This window comes from Bos taurus, chromosome 12 (assembly GCF_002263795.3).
Source record: "Bos taurus isolate L1 Dominette 01449 registration number 42190680 breed Hereford chromosome 12, ARS-UCD2.0, whole genome shotgun sequence".
Classification (NCBI taxonomy): domain Eukaryota; kingdom Metazoa; phylum Chordata; class Mammalia; order Artiodactyla; family Bovidae; genus Bos; species Bos taurus.
The window spans coordinates 35,763,708-35,782,934 of record NC_037339.1 but is presented as its reverse complement, the minus strand read 5'-3'; the positions used below and the strand labels follow the sequence as shown (position 1 = coordinate 35,782,934).

At 42.6% G+C, this 19,227-nt stretch overlaps 1 protein-coding gene across 5 annotated transcripts in view; it reads right to left on the bottom strand.

The window, feature by feature from the left end:
- The window catches only part of XPO4 (exportin 4), a 92,519-nt gene that overhangs the window by 10,477 nt on the left and 62,815 nt on the right, over nt 1–19,227 (bottom strand). For all 5 annotated transcript variants that reach the window (XM_059891982.1, NM_001098889.2, XM_059891983.1 and 2 more), the window contains 9 exons: nt 12,266–12,442; nt 11,579–11,721; nt 10,933–11,081; nt 10,015–10,192; nt 6,575–6,734; nt 5,918–6,087; nt 4,766–4,940; nt 1,938–2,231; nt 718–898 (listed from right to left, as the gene is read on the bottom strand). In XM_059891982.1, the coding sequence (XP_059747965.1) occupies nt 718–898; nt 1,938–2,231; nt 4,766–4,940; nt 5,918–6,087; nt 6,575–6,734; nt 10,015–10,192; nt 10,933–11,081; nt 11,579–11,721; nt 12,266–12,442 (1,627 nt within the window). The remainder of the gene's footprint in view (nt 1–717; nt 899–1,937; nt 2,232–4,765; nt 4,941–5,917; nt 6,088–6,574; nt 6,735–10,014; nt 10,193–10,932; nt 11,082–11,578; nt 11,722–12,265; nt 12,443–19,227) is intronic.

Below are 19,227 nucleotides of genomic sequence, written 5' to 3'. Positions count from 1 at the left end.
GTGCTGAGCCCAGGGTGTGGGAGGTTTCTGAGGAGACAGCAGTACCCATGAGGTCGAATCACCCAGACGCACTGGCCTGTGACAGCGGAGGTGACAAGACCGTAAGTGACAAGAACAGGTATCAGGAGTACCTTGCAGCTCATCGTTAACCCACCTGACTGGACAGGCACTGACTATCACACCCCCTCTACAGTGAGGGAGGCCCAGTACAGCTAACAGACTTCCCCCAGGTCCTGCTGGTGGGGAGGCCCCAGTGTAGGGTTTCACAGAGTGGTGTGCCAGCACCCAACTTCAGTGGCTCCCAAGACGCACTGACCAAGGGCTCAGGTTCCCTAGGCATACCTCAGAGGACACAGAGGAGAGAGTCAATAAAACTAACTCTGAAGACAATGGCTCTGGAATCCCATGTGGGGATGTGAGCACCAGCCCTGCTAGCTGTGAACCTCTGCGCAAGTGGCACAGCCTCTCTGTGCTGTGTCCTCCTCCCTCACGTGAGTGAGCAGTGGTGCCAGCCTCAAGCTGCTGGATAGGAGCATGCCTGGCACCAACCGGAACCTTGTGAAGGGCAGACACCAGCACTGACGTCCCTGGAAGAGGAGAGCCTGGCACACGGGGCGCTGGGCCTCCACCCCGCCCCCACAGCCACAGAGACCAACTCTGCCTACCGTGTGAACGGAGCTTCCCGGGGAGGCCACACCAAAGCCTCACACACATTACCTGTGTCACTGAAATCTATGAACTCTTTGGACAGAAGGTTGGTCAGAAGCTCCATGATGAGGAGAAGGTCCTGGTACTGCTCCTCCTCGGCCGTGACATCAATTCTCTGCCGCCCCAAGTTATTCTTTGAATACACTTGCAGCAGAGTGAGGCAGGCTTCATACAAGTTCATGGCTTTGGACTGGAAAAAAGCAGGCAGAAGTTATGCTACTGGGGAGAACCTGGCTGGGAAACAAACATAAATATCAAAGAATATTTAAATTTGGATATAATAAATTTACTCTAAATTCTGACAGTTGCTCTAACACTTGTTTTAAACTATATTAAAGCATTAAAAAAAATGGAAAAGCATAAGATTACAGTTGCATTTAAAGTACTAGTAGTATTCTAACATAACATTTGACACTTTGTGTGCATTTGATATTACACATGAGAAGACAATATGATTTTGGCAACAGAACTGCTTTACTACTTCAACTTCTTGTATGACAAGCTTTATTTTGAAAATGGTTTAACTTGCAGAAGCACAGAGTACCAAAGATTAGAATAAACAGCCCTAGCCTAACCACTGAACAATGTACCTGTGATGACACTTAACACCATTTACAGAATGAAACCTCACTTTTGAGCAGTTTCCTTTGATCTAATGGAGAAGGAAATGGCAACCCACTCCAGTATTCTTGCTTGGAGAATCCCACGGACAGTGGAGCCTGGCAGGCTACAGCCCGTGGGGTGGCAGAGTCAGACATGACTGAGCGACTAAACCACCACTTTGATCTAACAGCAACAACAACAAAACACAAATCGGGAACATCTTTGCTGACTGAATATAAAAGAACTTAGTCTGTCTAAACATTCATCTGATAACAAAACAAAGACACAAATCACCATCTCAGATTCTAAGTCCTAGAGTTCCACCACAGAGAACTTGGTTACAATTTTTTACCATAATCCAACTGTTTTATCAAATAGTCTTCATTTGAATAAGGAGTAAAACACTAGTCAAAAGAAATGACTGATCATTAACATTTTCAGGGCAAGAATTTACATTCATTCAATGAACCATCCTCTGAACTCTGAATTTTTGAAAATAGTTTTTTTGAACGATGCTTTGGGGGCACAAGAATATTATTTCAAATAACGTTCACTCAGTGTGAAGTATCTGTTACCCTGTTACACAGCTCTCAGGAGCTCTGATCTGGAAGGGACCAAAGACTCACCTCTCCAAGATAGCATATCTGCTTATGCGCAACTTCAACAAAAACTTCTATAATGAGGTTGACTGTCTCTGGCGTGTTTTTGTAAACTTCCATCAACCCAATGCAATTGGTAAGGAAGTCCATAAGAAAGTTAAAAAGGATGGCCACGTTGTCCACCTGGGTGGCTTCAGCAATGCCGCACAGGGCCTCCAGCGTGGCCGTGATCTCCTGCTTCACCTCCTCCTGCTGGCATGTCTGTGGGAAGTTCTCCTGGTTTATCACTCTCAAGAACCGCTGCTGAAGTGGCTGAAGAACCTAGAAAATAAAGCATGGGTTTTCTAAACATATGACTCCCAAGTTTTTTCAATTTGGACAAATATTCACTTTCCATAACATTTCTAATTGTTGGAGGCAAAAGCGCAGAAAACAAAGGTGATCCTAACTTCTGTCAAACAAATCACCCAGCAGCACATGGAAAGGTGCTCACATGATGAGGCAACAGGAAAACCAAGTCAAAACTCTGTGAAATACCTCACACCTGTCAGAGTGGCCATCCTCAGAAAGACAAGAAACAAGTGCCGGTGAGGATGTGGAGGAAAGGGAACCTCCATGCACTGTCAGTGGGAACTCGAGTTGGTGCAGCCACTATGGAAACAGTATGGTGGTTCCTCAAAAAATTAAAATTAGAATTAGCACATGATCCAGTCATTCCACCTTGGGTATTTATCTGAAAAAAAGAAACACTAATTCAAAAAGATACATGCACCCGATGTTCACAGCAGCACCATTTACAACAGCCAAGATGAGGCAGCAATCATCTTTGGCAGCAACCGTCTGTCCACTGACAGACAAATAGGGAAAGAAGGTGACGTACATACACACAATGGAATATTACTTGGCCATAAGAACAAGAAAATCATGCCATTCATTTATGGAGGGAGGAACAAAGGCACAAACTTCCCGTTACAGGATGAGGAAGCACTGGGAAGGGTCTGGGAGGGGTCACCCTGGAGATTGTGAATATGTGACCCTGCGTGCAGAGTCTGGGAGGAGGTCATCCTGGAGATGGTGGACATGTGACCCCAGGTACAGGGTCTGGAGGGAGTCACCCTGGAGACTATGGACATGTGACTTCAGGTGCAGGGTCTGGGAGGGGTCACCCTGGAGACTGTGGAGGTATGACCCTGTGTGCAGAGTCTGGGAGGAGGTCACCCTGGAGATTGTGGGCATGTGTCCCCAGGTACAGGGTCACATGTTCAGGCCCCTCTTGTATACCATACATGATGCGACTACAGTTAACCGCTGCTGTAGGAGATGTGGGAAGGTTAAGAGAGGCAATCTCAGGAGTTGTCATCACAAGAAAATAAATGTTCTTTAATTGCTTCTTCTTTTTCGGTACCCATGAGATGATGGATGCTAACTAAACTTACTGTAGCACTGCACTTCACAACATATGTAAGTTAAACCACTATGCCACAAACCTTAAAGTTATACAGTGATCTATGTCAATCACATCCCAGTAAAACTGAAATAAAGAAGTTACTGTTTATGAAAAAGCATGTAAGTGCATGCGATCATCTTCCTTCCTTCAGTAATTTGAGAAGAAAAAGAAAAAAACATGACTTCCTCAATGCCATTCACAGAATTCTGTTACTATTCTCATCTCTTTTCCATTAGGGGGAAAAAAAAAGATCCTTTATAAAGGTTCAGAGTGTAGATATTTTAGACTTCATAGGACACACTATCTCTGGTCCAACTACTCAATTATGATTTCACTGCAGTGTAGAAGTAGCCAAGGAGAAGATGTAACTGATTAAGCGTGACTGTATTTCAATAAAACTTTATTTATAAACTCAGACAGCAGCCAGATTTGGCCTGCGGGCTGCAGTTGCCAACCTCTGTTATGGGTGAAGACCAATAAGCTCTGAGTCTGTCTCTTTCCTTACCAACTCCTCTTGGCACAGACCATAACTCCAGATACTGAGGCCCGCTGTGGGTACAAGTAAATATGAGTAATCACGAAGAGGATGTCTTAATACTATTTAAAGCTGCACGTACGACAATAAATTTAAATAGAAACGGGACTGGGCTGGTTTTTGATCCAGTTCTAAAGTCCATTGCCTATTTCTGTTCTTATGCCCTTTCTCAAGCACTGAGAGCATCCAATCACAGAGATGACAGACTGCTAATTCTCAGTGCCAGTTGAAACCTTCTTATATAAGACAGTGTGTCCAGGGTGGCTGCTATGGGTTGAACTGCATTCATGCTGTGTTCAGTCATGTGTCCAACTCTTTGCAGTCTCATAAACTGTAGCCCGCCAGGTTCCTCTGTTCATGGAATGGACCAGGCAAGAATACTGGGGTGGGTTGCCATTTCCTCCTCCAGGGGATTGTTCCAACCCAGGGATCAAACATAGGTCTCCTACATCAGCAGCTGGATTCTTTACCACTGCACCACCTGGGAAGCCCATGGGTTGAATTACATCCCCCCAAATGGAAATGCTGACGTCTGAACCCCTAGCACCTCAGAACACGACCTTATTTGGAAACAGGGCTATTTCAGAACCCCCACAGGTGACATGGCTTCCCTGGGGACACTGAGACACCAGGGCTTCCCTGGTAGCACAGCTGGAAAAGAATCCACCTGCAATGCGGGAGACCTGGGTTTGATCCCTGGGTTGGGAAGATCCCTTGGAGAAGGGAATGGCTACCCACTCCGGTATTCTGGCCTGGAGAATTCCATGGACTGTATAGTCCATGGGGTTGTAAAGAGTCAGACACAACTGAGCAAATTTCACTTTCACTTCATGGGTGATGCAGAGATGCCATGCAGATAAGGGGGGCCATTACCTCTGTCCAGTACTGCTGCTTGGTTTCTGTGTCCATGTGTGCAAACCCTCCCAAGACAAGCGCCTTCATCAGCGTCCTCTGCACAGGGCTGGACAAGAAATTCAGAGGTGGGCTTCGGCTTGCAAACTGCTTGGCTAAGTTCCACCAGTTTTCACACTGAATGACTAAGTTTGCCCTGCAGGGAGAAACGACAGGCGTAAAATGCATTACTTACTTACCCTGCATGGACACTCAGTAACAAAAGTGGAAAACAACTGGATTTAACTACTTTTTAAAGTCCAGCATAGTAAACTTGGTACAGACTTGGAAGTCTTGTATTCAAAGCCAATTAGCCATTTGTCAAGGTAAAATTCATTTAATCTCTCTTAATTACCAGTTTCCTCATCTGTAAAATAAAGATAATGGGAATAACAGCTCTGAACCTCAGGAATGAAACTGATAAGACATGCAGATGCCACACGTGCAGTGTCAGGAGCAGCACCTGGTAAACCATGAGAATGCAACAAACAGCAGCCAACAACAGGAGTAATCACAACCATGGACCCACGGAGTAAGAAAACTGAAAACATTCCCAGAATTTGTTGTAGAACACACTACAAATTTTATTCTGTGAAATTAAAATAATTGTTAAATTACCAGTTTTTCTCATCTTTAAAATGGGGTAATACTAATGGGATACCTGAAAATTCAGTAGACCACTCTACTCCTAATGTGGGAGAGACCTCTCTGCATTTGTTCCAACGGTTTGATACATTTACTAAAGCAGCGGTGCCCAGCCATTTTGGCACCAGGGACCAGTTTCGTGGAAGACCATTTTCCCACGGACAGGGGCGTGGTGTAGGGGTGGTTTGGGGATGATTCAAGCGCATCTCACTTGTGCTCCTGCCCCCTTGCCTGACAGGAGGCGGAGCTCAGGCAGCGGTGCCAACGATGTGGAATGGCTGTAAATACAGATGAAGCCCGCTCACCTCCTGCTGGGAGGTCAGGTTCCCAACAGGACATGGACAGTACCCGTCCATGGCCCGAGAGCTGGGACCCCCATTTTAAACACTGCTCCAAAACCGCAGGGTCTCCCTGGACCTCGGGACCGGGAGACTGTCCGTCAGTGGGAAAGCCTCTCCTGACCTGACAGGTGGGTCAGCGTCTGCTCACCTCTCCCTTCTCTCCACCAGCGTGACAAGCAGCTGAACCGTGTCGTCCGCGAGGCCCTGCTCGCTGCTGCACACTGAGAGGTTGCTGAGGACCTTCTGTAAGAGGTAGCCAACAATCCACTGAGAGCCCTCTGTGTCTGCTCCAAATGCTGTGCTGAATGGCACGCTTATCTTCAGAGAGAAAACAAATATTTTAAGGTCAGAAAGACCTGCTGAAAAGAAAGGAAGAAAAACCCACAGAGAAATCAAACTGAAATTAGCACTAAACCTGAAGTACCTTGCACCAATTTTCTATAGGTATTCATTTCCTGAAGTCCAGAAAGGACACCCTTAACCCACAGATGTTCCCCACTGTGGCTTTTCTGTTAGCTTTAACTATTCTCATACCAGGAACATAGGCACGTACTTACATTAAATGCAGAGAACATAAATTAATCCATTCCTAAATAGTACTCTGAACTTCACAGAGCTTAAAGTATGCAGAATCACATGATACACTCTAGGAAAAGTTAATTAAACAGCACGCTGTCCACACAGTGTGGAAGACGCTTGGCTATTACTCACATGCTGATAAGAAAATCACCAAGAAAACTGTTTTCATTTCTCTAACTCCCATCTTCATAAATGCAAACCCAGTCAAGCGGTGCCACATTCTGACCTGATCGTACAGCTTCTCATCCACCAGGAGGTAAGTCTTTGCCCAGCGCTTTAGAAACCAGACAATGTCTTTGCCCATCTGAGGGCTTAGCAGGTGTGTGAGGTCAGCCCTTATTGCCCGAGACTCAACTTCTGAAACTCTGAGGATGGCAGACAATAGCCTGTGGGCACAAAAAGGAGGTCATGTGTTTCTTTCTTTCTTTTCTGGCTGTCTAACCATATTTTTCCCCCTAAAAGCCCTTTTCTGTTTCTCAACTCTCTGATACTGTCTTCAAGAGGGTTGGAGACTCATCTGTGTCTCTGTCTTATTGCTGACCTTTCAGGAAGCAGGAAGAAAGAAAACAAAGAGTCATGGCTAGAGACACCTTCTGCTGGGACAGAGCACACGTGAATCTACCATGTACAGATTCAAGATGGAGAAGTGCATGAAGTTAGCCACGCAGAGTAAATGCAACTTAAAACTCCCACTGTTGGCACTGCTCTCTTTTCACATGCTGGCTATTTTATGGTGTGCACAGGCACAGCTAAGTGACCCATCTGAATATTGAGTCTTGTCTCTAAATCTGACAGTCTTATTTACTTTCTAAAAAACTTGATTAGTAATGGAATTTTTCAATAAAAATGTTGCACGTATGGTCCTTTCTGAACACTACAGAGTTCATACCCTGTGCAGTATTAACATAGCAGGATATGCGGTTAAGTAAAAAAAAAGTCTTTGTTCTGCGTTTGGGAGGGGACACAAGCGATGTCCATTTAACTTGACTTTGGCTAAAAGGCAAAGCAGTGAAGGACTGAAGGGGAGGAACTCATCCTGACACCCCTTCAGCAGCTTCAGTGCAGAGGCAAGACCGCTCCTCTCGGGACAGAAACCCCCTCGCTACATGGAAGCTCATGGACAGTTTTAGCTCCTGACCAAATCAGCTACTGAGAAGCACCTCCTGCCATGACTGCTCCCTGCTGCCCAGCTCCTTCCAGGCCTGTGACACCACCCCAACCCCCCACACCACAAGGTCCTGCCCCCAGAACCTCTTACATCTCACTGTATACACACGTATATATATATGTATACGTATATACAATGCTCTGCCAACAGTGCTAAGAGTTAAGAGAGTATATGAACAAAAAATAACCCAACAATTTCACAACTCATTTTAAATTGGCATATCAAATTTTTTCCATTAATTATTTAAATGATATAATTTGCAGCTTCACAGAATCTGAACTAAGTAATTACAGTGGCCACTTGAATGTATGCATTGGAATTTAATAATCATAGAATTCTGACACCACCATCATTCATTTGAAAAATAAACAAATTGTTCTTTTAACAGTTGGAAACTTTATACTCTTTCTCTCCTTAAATTTTTATTTCTATTTCATTCCCCATAAAATATTATCCTAACACAATAAATGTTTATACTTACTTTATTGATCATACCGTATACTTCTCTGAAACAAGTATATAAAGATATTAAAATACAATTCTTAAAAATTTCCCATGATAAGACTGTGCTAAAGATGTCCTCTGGATTAAGTTATCATTACAATACTTATTAATACACAACCAAGCAAAATGTAATGCCAATTTAAATAAATTAAACACATTTATTAAAAAAAATTCTGTACAATACAGCCAAAATCTCCTAACTATACATGTTACATAAACTTTAAAGATTGTGAATCACTATATTGTACAGCTGTAATTCATGTAATATTGGAGGCCAATTATACTGCAATTTAAAAAACATACACAAAGATGTATGTATCTGACTAAGATAAGTGTGGGTTTTCTTTTTCTAAATTAGCCCATATTATGTTTAATTTGATTCCTGCTTTTCATTTCAATGGATATAAGCACTGAGAACACACATTCCAGTAAGTAAATGGAAGGTATTTCTAAAACAGCAGGGCACCCTGTACCTCTGAGGTAAAGCCCACATTCGTGGCATCAGGTGACGTCTCGTGACATGACAGCAGCCGTGAGGTCTGCCCGTGGCCCTGTCTGCTTCCCGCAGCTCCTACACTGGCCAACAATTCCCCGGCTTCCTGCTTCTCCCTCTTGCGAATGAGGAGCTGGAAGACGGGAGCCTCTGTCTGCTTTGGTCTAGACCAGTGTCTGGTGCATAGTAAGGATTCAGTAATTGTCAAGTGATCAATTCTTCAAGAAATGTGAACTACTTTTTTAGTAAACAAGGCCCGATTCTCTCCTACCATTCAATTTCACATTAATCCTTTGGACTGAAAAACAATAGCAATTCTTTGTTGTTCCACCCCCACCTCAACCCTCCATAGTCTGTGCTCTCAGATACCAAAATGTTTTGCTCCCACACTGATACCCAAGAGTGGTTAAGAATCGAAAAAGCACTGAAAACACGAGGACAGCATTCCTGAGGGTGCTGCCCAGACAGAGACAAAGGCACGGAAAATAACAGGACAGCACCATGGCTGTGAACACTCCCTGTGAACCAAACCAATTCAAACCAGTCGCTCACCTAAGACCTACAGCAACTCCAAAGGGAAGAAAGAAGACTCTTCCAGTAAAGCATGGGTATTTTATTCCCAACGAGAGAATGCAACAATAAAGGAGATAAATTCCCAAACATTTTCCTGACGTCTGCTTAACAGTTTAATGTTTTAAAAATCGTATTTTTCATTGCACAGGTTTAAGTGGTATCTATATATTTTGCATTAAAATAAAAAGAATGAGGGGGCAGCATCTTGAGTTACTGATCTTGCAACTGACAGAAGCAGTATTATTTCATTATTCTCTCTTCCTGCCACCTAAATTTAAAGATGCTGAAACTTAAACTGCTGTTTTCAAATCTGCTTTCAAGAGAATATTTAGTTGAGGTTCATCCTGCCTTAACCTCACCATCAAGAATTAGTGGAAGATCTGCCACTGCTTTTAGAAAGATCACAGTGAATTTTCTCTCTGGAGGCTGCTGCCATCTTGTAACAGGGCTCCCAAGGGTCAGATACTCAGGACAAACACTTCTGCTTTGTAAGAGGCAGGAACGCCCCTGGAAAGACGTTCCAGCTTCCTGAACAGCAAGGATGTGCTCACGTCCACCTGGTTTCTAAGAACTCCCCAGTCCTGGCGCTTTCACTCAGGTGCCTGAGCCTGCATTAGCACTGCTTTCTGGTGGGCAAGGGATGTGTGTGTGAGAATCAGCCTGGACGCCCCCAGAGCTTCGCTGCACCCAGAGTAACCTCACGCTGTTTTCCTCAGCCCTGGACACGCTGTCCGTCCCCAGCAGAGTGACGCTGCTTAAATACATGGAGTACCTGCATCCTTGCTTGTTTCAAGGCTTCTCCAAGTTTTATCTTCTTTCATGTGTCAGCTTTACAACAACCTGTCTGTCACTCAAGTCATCTACCCATCAACTCAGAATTTATAAAACAGAATAAATTACAAGAGCACAGCTATAGAGGTCATATTACCTAATCACAGAATCTGTTCTGTTGTACCCTGGGATGGAAGAAGCCTTTTCTCCTGGAGATCCCAAAATTTGAAGTGTTGTATTAATGTCAACTTCAGATGAATGCTTAATGGAATATTCCATTATTTCTGGAGGTATTAGCGGAGTCTCTCCCTGAGTATCATCAGCTAAGAGGTAGCCTTCAGTTTAAAAAAAATTAAAAATGAACACTTAACAATCTACATTTATCAAATTGCACTATAAATGCGTTCAGTTTTGATTTATATACATCATATAAACTGATGTAAAAGTAAATGATAAACGTTAATGTTAATTTCAAGCTTGATGAGAAGAAACTTTCTAAGATAATTAATCCTCAAAAATATAGGAAAGGACAAATGTTTTATTCACCAATTTTATAATTCATATATTGACATGTAGGCTTTTTACTCTATGACCTTTAAATACTTTCTGGTAATATATTCTGCAAAATTAACATGAATTCTATTACCTCAATAAAAAGTCAATATTTGGGAATGCCTTTCCAAACAGTAAGGTCTTTTCCCCTTTGATTATTTAAAATACAGAAACACTGACAACATGGTTACAGAAAACCCTAAAGAAAAGTCAGACTGCCAGGACCAGCACTCTGGCTCCAAATGTTAGCATGGCCAGGGCCAGTCTCCAGGTCTCAGGCTTCACAGATAGGACGGGGTGATAATTAACAGCCATAGTATTAATAATAGCAACAAGGAAAACAGTGAGACCTAGTGACAGCACTAACGAGGGGCCGCACTGAGCTCCACACAGAACATGTGGTTCGGGACAGGTAAGGAAAGTGCTCCTGCTCTGGGACACAGGGCGGCTGTGTCCAGGTCTCAAGTTCAACCCTACGTGAGAACTGCTGCTATTAACACAGGCCGAGAAACAAGCAACTGACCTGTAACTAGAATAAGCCAGTGGATGTCCTCGTACAGGTCGTCCAGCGTCTTGCTGTCGGCGGAGCCTGAGGTGGGCGAGGCGAGGAGCTGCTGCTGCTGCTGCCGCTGGAGCTGCCCGTGGAGCCGTGTGACTCTCTCCTCTAACAGACTACAAGAGGGAAGACACCAATGCCTTCATGAGGCTGAGAGAGCAAAGACCAGAGCGACTTATCACTCCCATTTACTGACAGCGTGGATTCAGATGTTAGCACAGAGCACATATACAGAAATATTTATTATATACACAATGTTCTCATGGCGCTATAAGAATTGTGATTTATTGTTTACGACATAGTATTAAAACATCACTTTACAAACAATCAAGGTTTACAACAGGCATTTGAAAACCAGTTATTCCAAGTGTTTATTGATATGGGTCCAGTGTTTCTCATACCACGTTTTCCATAATCTGTCTGTCATCTATGCTGTGGTGCCTGGGCTCCAAATGTACAAGCCAAGGAACGCCACCACGAGTGCGTTTCTGTCCACTTGTTCCATGTGCTGTGCCCGGGGCGGGGGTGTTTACAGTCTTTAAACACTTAAAGCTCTCCGGGGCATGTGACTACAGGGTGTTTGCTCCATGGGGTGTCTTTGGACCGTGTGTACCTTGTCAGGAGAGGGATACAGTGCTCTGCAGCAATGCGTCCTAGCATTCCTACACTGGCTAGCTGATCAGAAAACTGGTCTCGGTCGTCCTCCTGGAGTTCACTGATCTCTTCTTCCTCTCGAGAGGCCACTCCGTTGGCAGTCTGTTATTGACAAAAGAAATAAAGACTGAGCTGATCTTAGGACCCAGCCTGTTCCTATGCTGAGGAACAGAACCTCAGGACCTTCAAGAAGGAGCACCTTCAAGTGCAGCTGCTGGGGACGCCCGCCTGCCCACCCAGTTACTAAAGGGGGGAAATTCGAAGAGAAAGAAGTGAGGGGTCTGACCACTCCCGCCGATCACAGGTAACATGGCCAGTGCACACCTACACCCCACCCCCCACATGGAATGGAGTTCCTGTCGTCTCTGAGGAGCTCTGACATCATTAAGAGCCATCACCCCTTGGGTGTCACTGGACAATCAGCAAGACACAGCAGGTGACTGAGAACTAAAGAGAAGTGGAGAACCAGAAGCCACAGCCCATGAAACACAAACCTGCAGAGATGCCTGCTCTCCATCTGGCACTCTCAGCAAGCCCTTGGAAAGAGCTCAGCCTAAATTTCTAGTATCATGTGTGATGGGACAAACAGACCAACGAGAGCCCACGAGGAAACAGATTTTTAACTACAACCTGGCTTAAAACTCACCAGATTCCTTGTGCCATCGGGCGCAGCGAGATGGCACTGAATGTAGGAATTGAACACCTGGACTGCGTGCTGGGTGAAAAAGCCTTTATGGAAGTGCTTGTCATCTTGTACTAGCGTCAGCCAGGATTCCAGCAGCCTGTCGTACGCCTCCATGTATACCATGTCGTCTTTGTCCAGCTAGGAGGAAGGGGCATTCACAAGACAGACACCAGTGAGATGGAGTCACCGCAGACAGGTCCATGGGTTGGCCTTCAACAAAGTTCCCAATCAGCAAACAATGATCGAGCTAATTGATCCCATCTTCAAATTAACTGATCAATTTGAACACTGCAGTAAATATGTATAGGCTTTTTACTAGATTTTCTAAAAACTTTCTAACTTAATCTAAATTCTTAGGCAAATAGGAATTAATGTTCATTTCTGTAAAAGACTAACTTTTCAGCACTTTGTAGATCATGTATTTTTCAAGCAAAGATAACTGACATTTTTCTCTGTCAAGAAGAGAACTGTTCGGGCTTGTACATACTCCATGACATTGTATTAGAAACTGGAAAGGCAAGGATGGGCCTCAGAGAAGCCCGAGGAGGGCCCTGAGGAGACTGAAGCACGAGTGAGAACGCGTGTGAAGGCCAGCAGATGGCGAGCAGACAGACCTGGGTGTGGGGGGTGGGTGTCAGGCTTGGATAGCAAGTCCCCAGCATGGACAGGCTGGGTCCTAAGATCACTTCAGAGCAGAGGGTTTCTCGGTGAGGAAGAGTCCACACTGAGTGACTCCGGGCAGCTCTGCGAGCGCAGCATCTGACACTTCACTCTTCTCACGTGCCAGTAAGAAACCACGCCTGAATTTTGCCATTAATTAGTAGGACTGTATACAATTCAGTCTTTGCATTGATTTGTTCATCCACAAATTCACCAGATCACCGATCAGTCAAATCCAGAATACTTATGTGTCAAGCACTATGTTCAAAAACATAAATAACAGAGCATTCAGAGACTTTTACATTAAGTCCAATGAAAAAAAGGGAGAAGAGAACAAATAATCGCAGAAGACACACTAAAGGTCACAAGAGATAAATGCACATCCCAGGGTTGGTATTTGCTGTGATAATGGTGTCTCTCAGGTTTGGTCTACAGCTTGTCTTCTAGCCTCAAGCTACAAGAGCTCTGGAACCTCCATCAGAGGACAACCTCAGACTGTTATCCCAGCAATCTGCCAATGACTCAAAGAAGGAAGTAATGGAAGATCTCCTTCAAGAATTCCAAATTAAGCCAGACGTCAAATGCCACCTCCAGACAGGAGAAGGTAAGCACCTGAGGAACTGCATCCAGCAATAGTGTTTTATGTTTTTAGCTTTTATTAACCTAGGGAATACAGAGAAAAATGGTCATTTTATGGATCAAAGGAAGCTTTAATTTTTTGAAAAAATACTTAAAAGTAATCTGTGAAAACTTCACAAAAGAATAAAGTGAAAATAAAAAAAAATCTTCATTAGATAACTTTATAAAGAATTTTAAAACAGCAAACCCAGAGCTTCCCTGGTGGTCTAGTTGTTAAGAATCTGCCTGCCAATGCAGGGGACAGAGTTCATTCCCTGGTCTGGCAAGATCCCACATGCCTCAGAGCAACTAAGCCCGGAAGCCCACGCAACTGGAGCCCCTGCTCTGCAACGAGCGGCCCAAGCATCTCAACGAGAGAAAGTTCACGAGCAGCAATGAAGACCCAGGGCAGCCAAAAATAAATCAATAAATTAACAAATACTTTTTAAAAATAGCAAACCCAAATTTTATTCCTATTTGTCTGGTCGTGAAGATGTTTTTACTGAAAACAAGCAACATTATTTGAGTGCAACTAACTAGGACATACTCATGTTGTAAACAGTCAACTCATAGTATCTGTGGTATTTACGTCCTGTAAAGTTGACCCAACACTGAATCAGCAAACACTCTGGTCACTGCATTTACACTGTGCAAAGGTGGACAAACGCATACATCACTTTGTTTCACGTGTGTTTTTGTGCACAGACACCTTACTTCACATACAGTGTTGATTCACGGCCAGCAGCCTGTTCAACAAAGCTCACCTAACACACACATCTTCTCCCTAAGGCACGCCCCAGCCTCACTGCACTTGGGCACAACACCTGGAAGCCATCTGAAATAGCAAGACCATCGAATTGTAAGTACTTCAGTATTTTTTGACAAAAATTTGGGGAACCCCGTTTCACACAAAAATGCAGCACTGGAGATGGTGAGGACAGCTGTTTGTACTGAGAACGAGTATGCTGGGTGGATCATGGTTTTTGTAACTCTCTTGCACACGTATGCCCATGAATGACCAAGAAAATTCACACTACTGCTGATTTTGGGGGTCACAAAAGAGTTCTCAGCAAGAAAGTGAATCTGCAAATATGGAATCCACATTCAACAAGGACCAACTGCACTTGTAAAGTCTAACTCCAGGAGGTCCCAGCGTCCTCCTCATGCTGGTTCTTCCTGCTCACGCACCATCAGAAGGTGTGTTTTCAAACCTTGACAGCTCGTAATTTTGTTGAAGGACAGCCATGTTCTTGGTTCCATAAGGGCAGTAATATATATTCGCTTAATTCCTAAATACCAATAAAAATGATCAATTCAGCCAATTTTTCCATTATATCAGTTATTTCCTTTCACACTGCTTTCACCATCAATGCAATTATAAACCCTATTAAATAAATTCTTTTGCACAAACATCAAAAAAGATGAAGGACTACTGTCAGTAATCTTTAGGAAACTTTAAACTCACAAAATACTGGGTGACGCTTTTCCATGGAATAACTGACTGGATGGGAATGCCATATTTTCTTTTTGTTCTTGGAAATAGACTGTTGGCTCATAAATTGTTGAGCTTGGGAAAACTGATCGCCTAAAACTGTCTCAGATTTCACTTACACATCAGTTTTACCAACATTATTAGAGCTCAGAGAGCTGCTGTCTCTACATTCATCTTCTGCTTAGCATTGTGAAACATCTTATTCTGAAAATTTCTCTCTTTGATACTCTGGGCAGAAAGTGAAAAATTCTGAATTTCAAATAGCATCCAATGAAATGCTAACAACAACGACATAAAAAAGATGGCATCTCAAGACCTCTTGAAAGATTGTACCATATTTTAGAAAATGCAATCAGGAAACTGAAGTCATAAAGAGTAGTTATTTATTCTATTTGTGATGATTCATTTCACTGTTTCACTAACCTGGTAGGTGATTCTATCATTCTTCCATTTTCTTATTCTTTTAGCTTCTTTTTTATTATAGATGGGAATTGATGAGTAATGGTGAACTACTTCCTAAGATTAAGAAATAGCAAAACGCTTCAAAATATAAGGGAAATCAGATCACTAAAATTCCACAATGCATTTTGGGCTTATGCTAAGATAATTACAAATGTTCTTTTTGTTCTAAGGTCTATAATAAAGAATAAAAATAATGAAAACTGATGGTTAAACAGAACTGTTCAAAAAGAAATCCAAATGCTAGACTCTGGTGGAATAGTGAGGGTTAAAGAGTCAAATAAAACCTATTCAGACATCATCTGTTGCCATGGGATTGAGGATCAATGTCATTCACGACATGAAGCTTTGCAGGAGATCATTTTCCATCTTTATTTTTACCGAATATTTGGAGCATGCCTCTGAGGAGCAGGTGTGCTTCCCCTTTTTCCCGCAAGAGCCTTCTAAGGACCTGGTATCTCCAGCCCCTTCTAAAAAGTCAGGCTTGTAGGTACAGACACTATAGCCTGATTGTTGAGACTGCTCATTTTCTCTAGGCTTGACTTTCTACTTTCCTCTTTCATCTAATTGCCTTCTGCAAGTTCTAAAAGATTATCTCACTCTAAATGTTTTTTTTAATAAGCCATCAGAAATTTTGTATGAAACAAAGAGAGTTATGAAAAAATACAATAACCTCTGTTATAGTTTTAATGACCAAGTTCTTTCTCTCTAGGACACATCCACTGTTAAAGGCTGCCTAATTCATGAAAGGGCAGCTGTGAAGGGAAACCTTACAGAGAACAAGACACCATTTGAGGAGTTATCTGAAAATGGAGCTGATTAAAGAATGTCTGTCTAACTTGTGATTTGTGCATGAGCGTATTTGCTGCAGCATTACTGAAAACAGTCACTGAATCATTCCTCTAAGGTTTTGCATTAAAAACGATTTCTAACTCCAATTAATGACATGAGATGCTGATTATATAAAGGTATTACATAGATCTGGATGTGAATCAACAGATGCCAAGAAAGTGATAAATGATGGAATATTGGAGAATTTTAATTTCATGTACTATCTGAATTACTTTTACCAATGACCATATACCATTTTCACATTAAAACTGTATTCTGAAATAACAGTAAGAACAAAATTGTAAGAAATAGGCATGTTTCATTCTAATAAATGTATTATTAGGAAAAAAAAAAGTGTCTTCATATTTGGATCAAGGAAAAAAGGAAACCTGAATACTCCCATAACTAACCATTCAGATTTTTTTAGCTTAAATTCTTCCCCCAAAGAAAATACCAACTTAGTAAACTTACAGGTGAGATCTACTAAACTAGCAAAAAACAAAAATAAAACAACCAATCTTACAGAGACTGATCCAGAGAAGAGGAAATAAGAATGAGAAAGACATAACTCAGGAAGTGATGTTACCTTGACACCAAACAAACCCAGCCATTCACAAAAGGCCATGACACATGGCTGAGCTGGGTTCAACTCAGAAATGCAAGGGCAACTTTAACAAAAGAAAAATCCATAAAACCAACTGATCACACTAACAGATCAAGTAGAAACACAATTAATGATATTCAATACTCAACCATGTTTTAAAATCTATTAGTGGGACTTCCCTGGTAGTTCGGTGGTTAAGAATCCACCTTCCAATGCCGAGGATACAGGTTCCATCCCTGGTCAAGGAACTAAGACCTCCCCTGCCGCAGGGCAACTATGCCCGCACGCGGCAACTACTGAGGCTGCACTCTGCAACGAGAGGCCCCCATGTGGTAGAGAAAGCCCACGCGCCACAGTGAAGACCCAATTTAAAAATTTACAAACAAACAAAAAACCTATTACTCATTCTGATAAAGGAGAGCTCAAAAGCGGTTAGCAAACATTACTCCTAATGACGAACCAGAAAAGATGTCTTCTATTACCATTTGATTCAACACTGCACCATAATAAATGAACCATACACTAAGCGTCAGAAATACAAATGGTGAAGACTGAAAAAAGGAAGACTGCCATTATTCAGATGACACGACTGTCCGCAGAGGAAAATCACTAGAATCAATAAGAATTCTGAAAGGTCAGTAAATATCAGATCAACATACAAATGCCAACTTCAATTCTCCATGCCAGCAGCAATCTCAAAAATGAGACTTACAGAAGATACTATTTATTACAGCAACAAGAATGGAAGGCACTAAAGGAAAACTTATTCCTTATTGAAAGGTAATAAATTACACCTTAATATAGAGAAATACCACATTTATGGGCAGAATTAATACAGTAGAGATGTCCACTTTTCACTAAAGAATCACTATAATTCCAAGCACAATCCAACTTGAAAAACTGACACAATTTTTACAGAAAATAAAAAAGCTAACACAGTCAAAATTCCTCCTGAAAATCCAGGGTGCAGTGGGAACTGATATCACCTTAAAACAAAACACAGGTGCAAAAACAGACTAATTGACCAATGGAAGTGGTCAGAGCTCAAGCAAGATCAACTAGCATGTGAACACTAGATATATGACAGTAACAGTCTTACAAATCATTAGGAAAGGAAGGGCTATTTGATGCATGTTGCTGGCAGTAGAGGAAAACAGCAACAAAACAAAAAGACAATCTAACAAATGGGGAAAAAATATTTGTAAACCATATATTTGATAGGAGGTTAATATCCAAAATATATAAGAAACTCTTGCAATCCAACAGCAAAAAAAAAAATAAATAAATAAACCAGATGAAAGAAACAGCTTAAGAATCTGATTAAGGCTGGGAGATTAAGATGGTGGAAGAGAAGGACTCGAAGCTCATCTCCCCCCATAAATTCATTTAAACTACATCTATATAAGGTGCTCCCCCCCGGGGTCCCCCTTCATCAGCTGGGGGAGCAGCACAGACCGCGGCTGGCAGAATAGAGAGATGTGCACACAGGGTCCTGGCCACCACCTGCTGTCTCATCTTCGTGCAGACAGACCTGGGGTGAGCACAGGCCAAAGAGGCTGGAGTGTGGTCGGAGCCACAGTCAGGGGTGTGGGGTGTGTGCGTGGCCCTGAGCCCATGTTCACCTCGGGAGCCCCCCATCAGTGCAGAGCAGCCTCAGAAACTAATGAGCGGGCTCTGCGGCAGGACACGAGAGGGAAACAATGCATTAATGAAGTCAGAAGGAGAAAGTTAAAAAAAAAAAAAAAAAATTATAATAATCCCTTTTAAAATCACATACAAAAAAATAAAATACTTATGAATAAACCTGACCAAAGAGGTGAAAGACTGATATGTTGACAACTATAAAAAGATGATAAAAGACATCTGAAAAAGACAAATGTGTTCATAGCAACAGTATTCACAATAGCCAAGACATGGAAGCAACCTAAATGTCCATCGACAGATGAATGGATCAAGATGTGGTACAGATGTACAATGGAATATTACTCAGCCAGTAATATTCTCAGTTAGGCTGAGGGCTCACACGTGGGCATTTTGTTATTGTTTATTTTTCATCTGTATTGTATATGCTATAACACAATCGTGGATGCTGGTTCTCAGGACTCAAGAAAGACACATAAAGTGGCCAGGTAAGTGCTGGATCTGCTTTGAGCAGCAGCAGAGCAGCTGGCCATGGGCCTTCAACACAAATCTCTAACCCAGAGCCAACTAAGGATGGAGCAGGGGGATCAACAAGACAGTCTCCGCCCAGAGAAACAT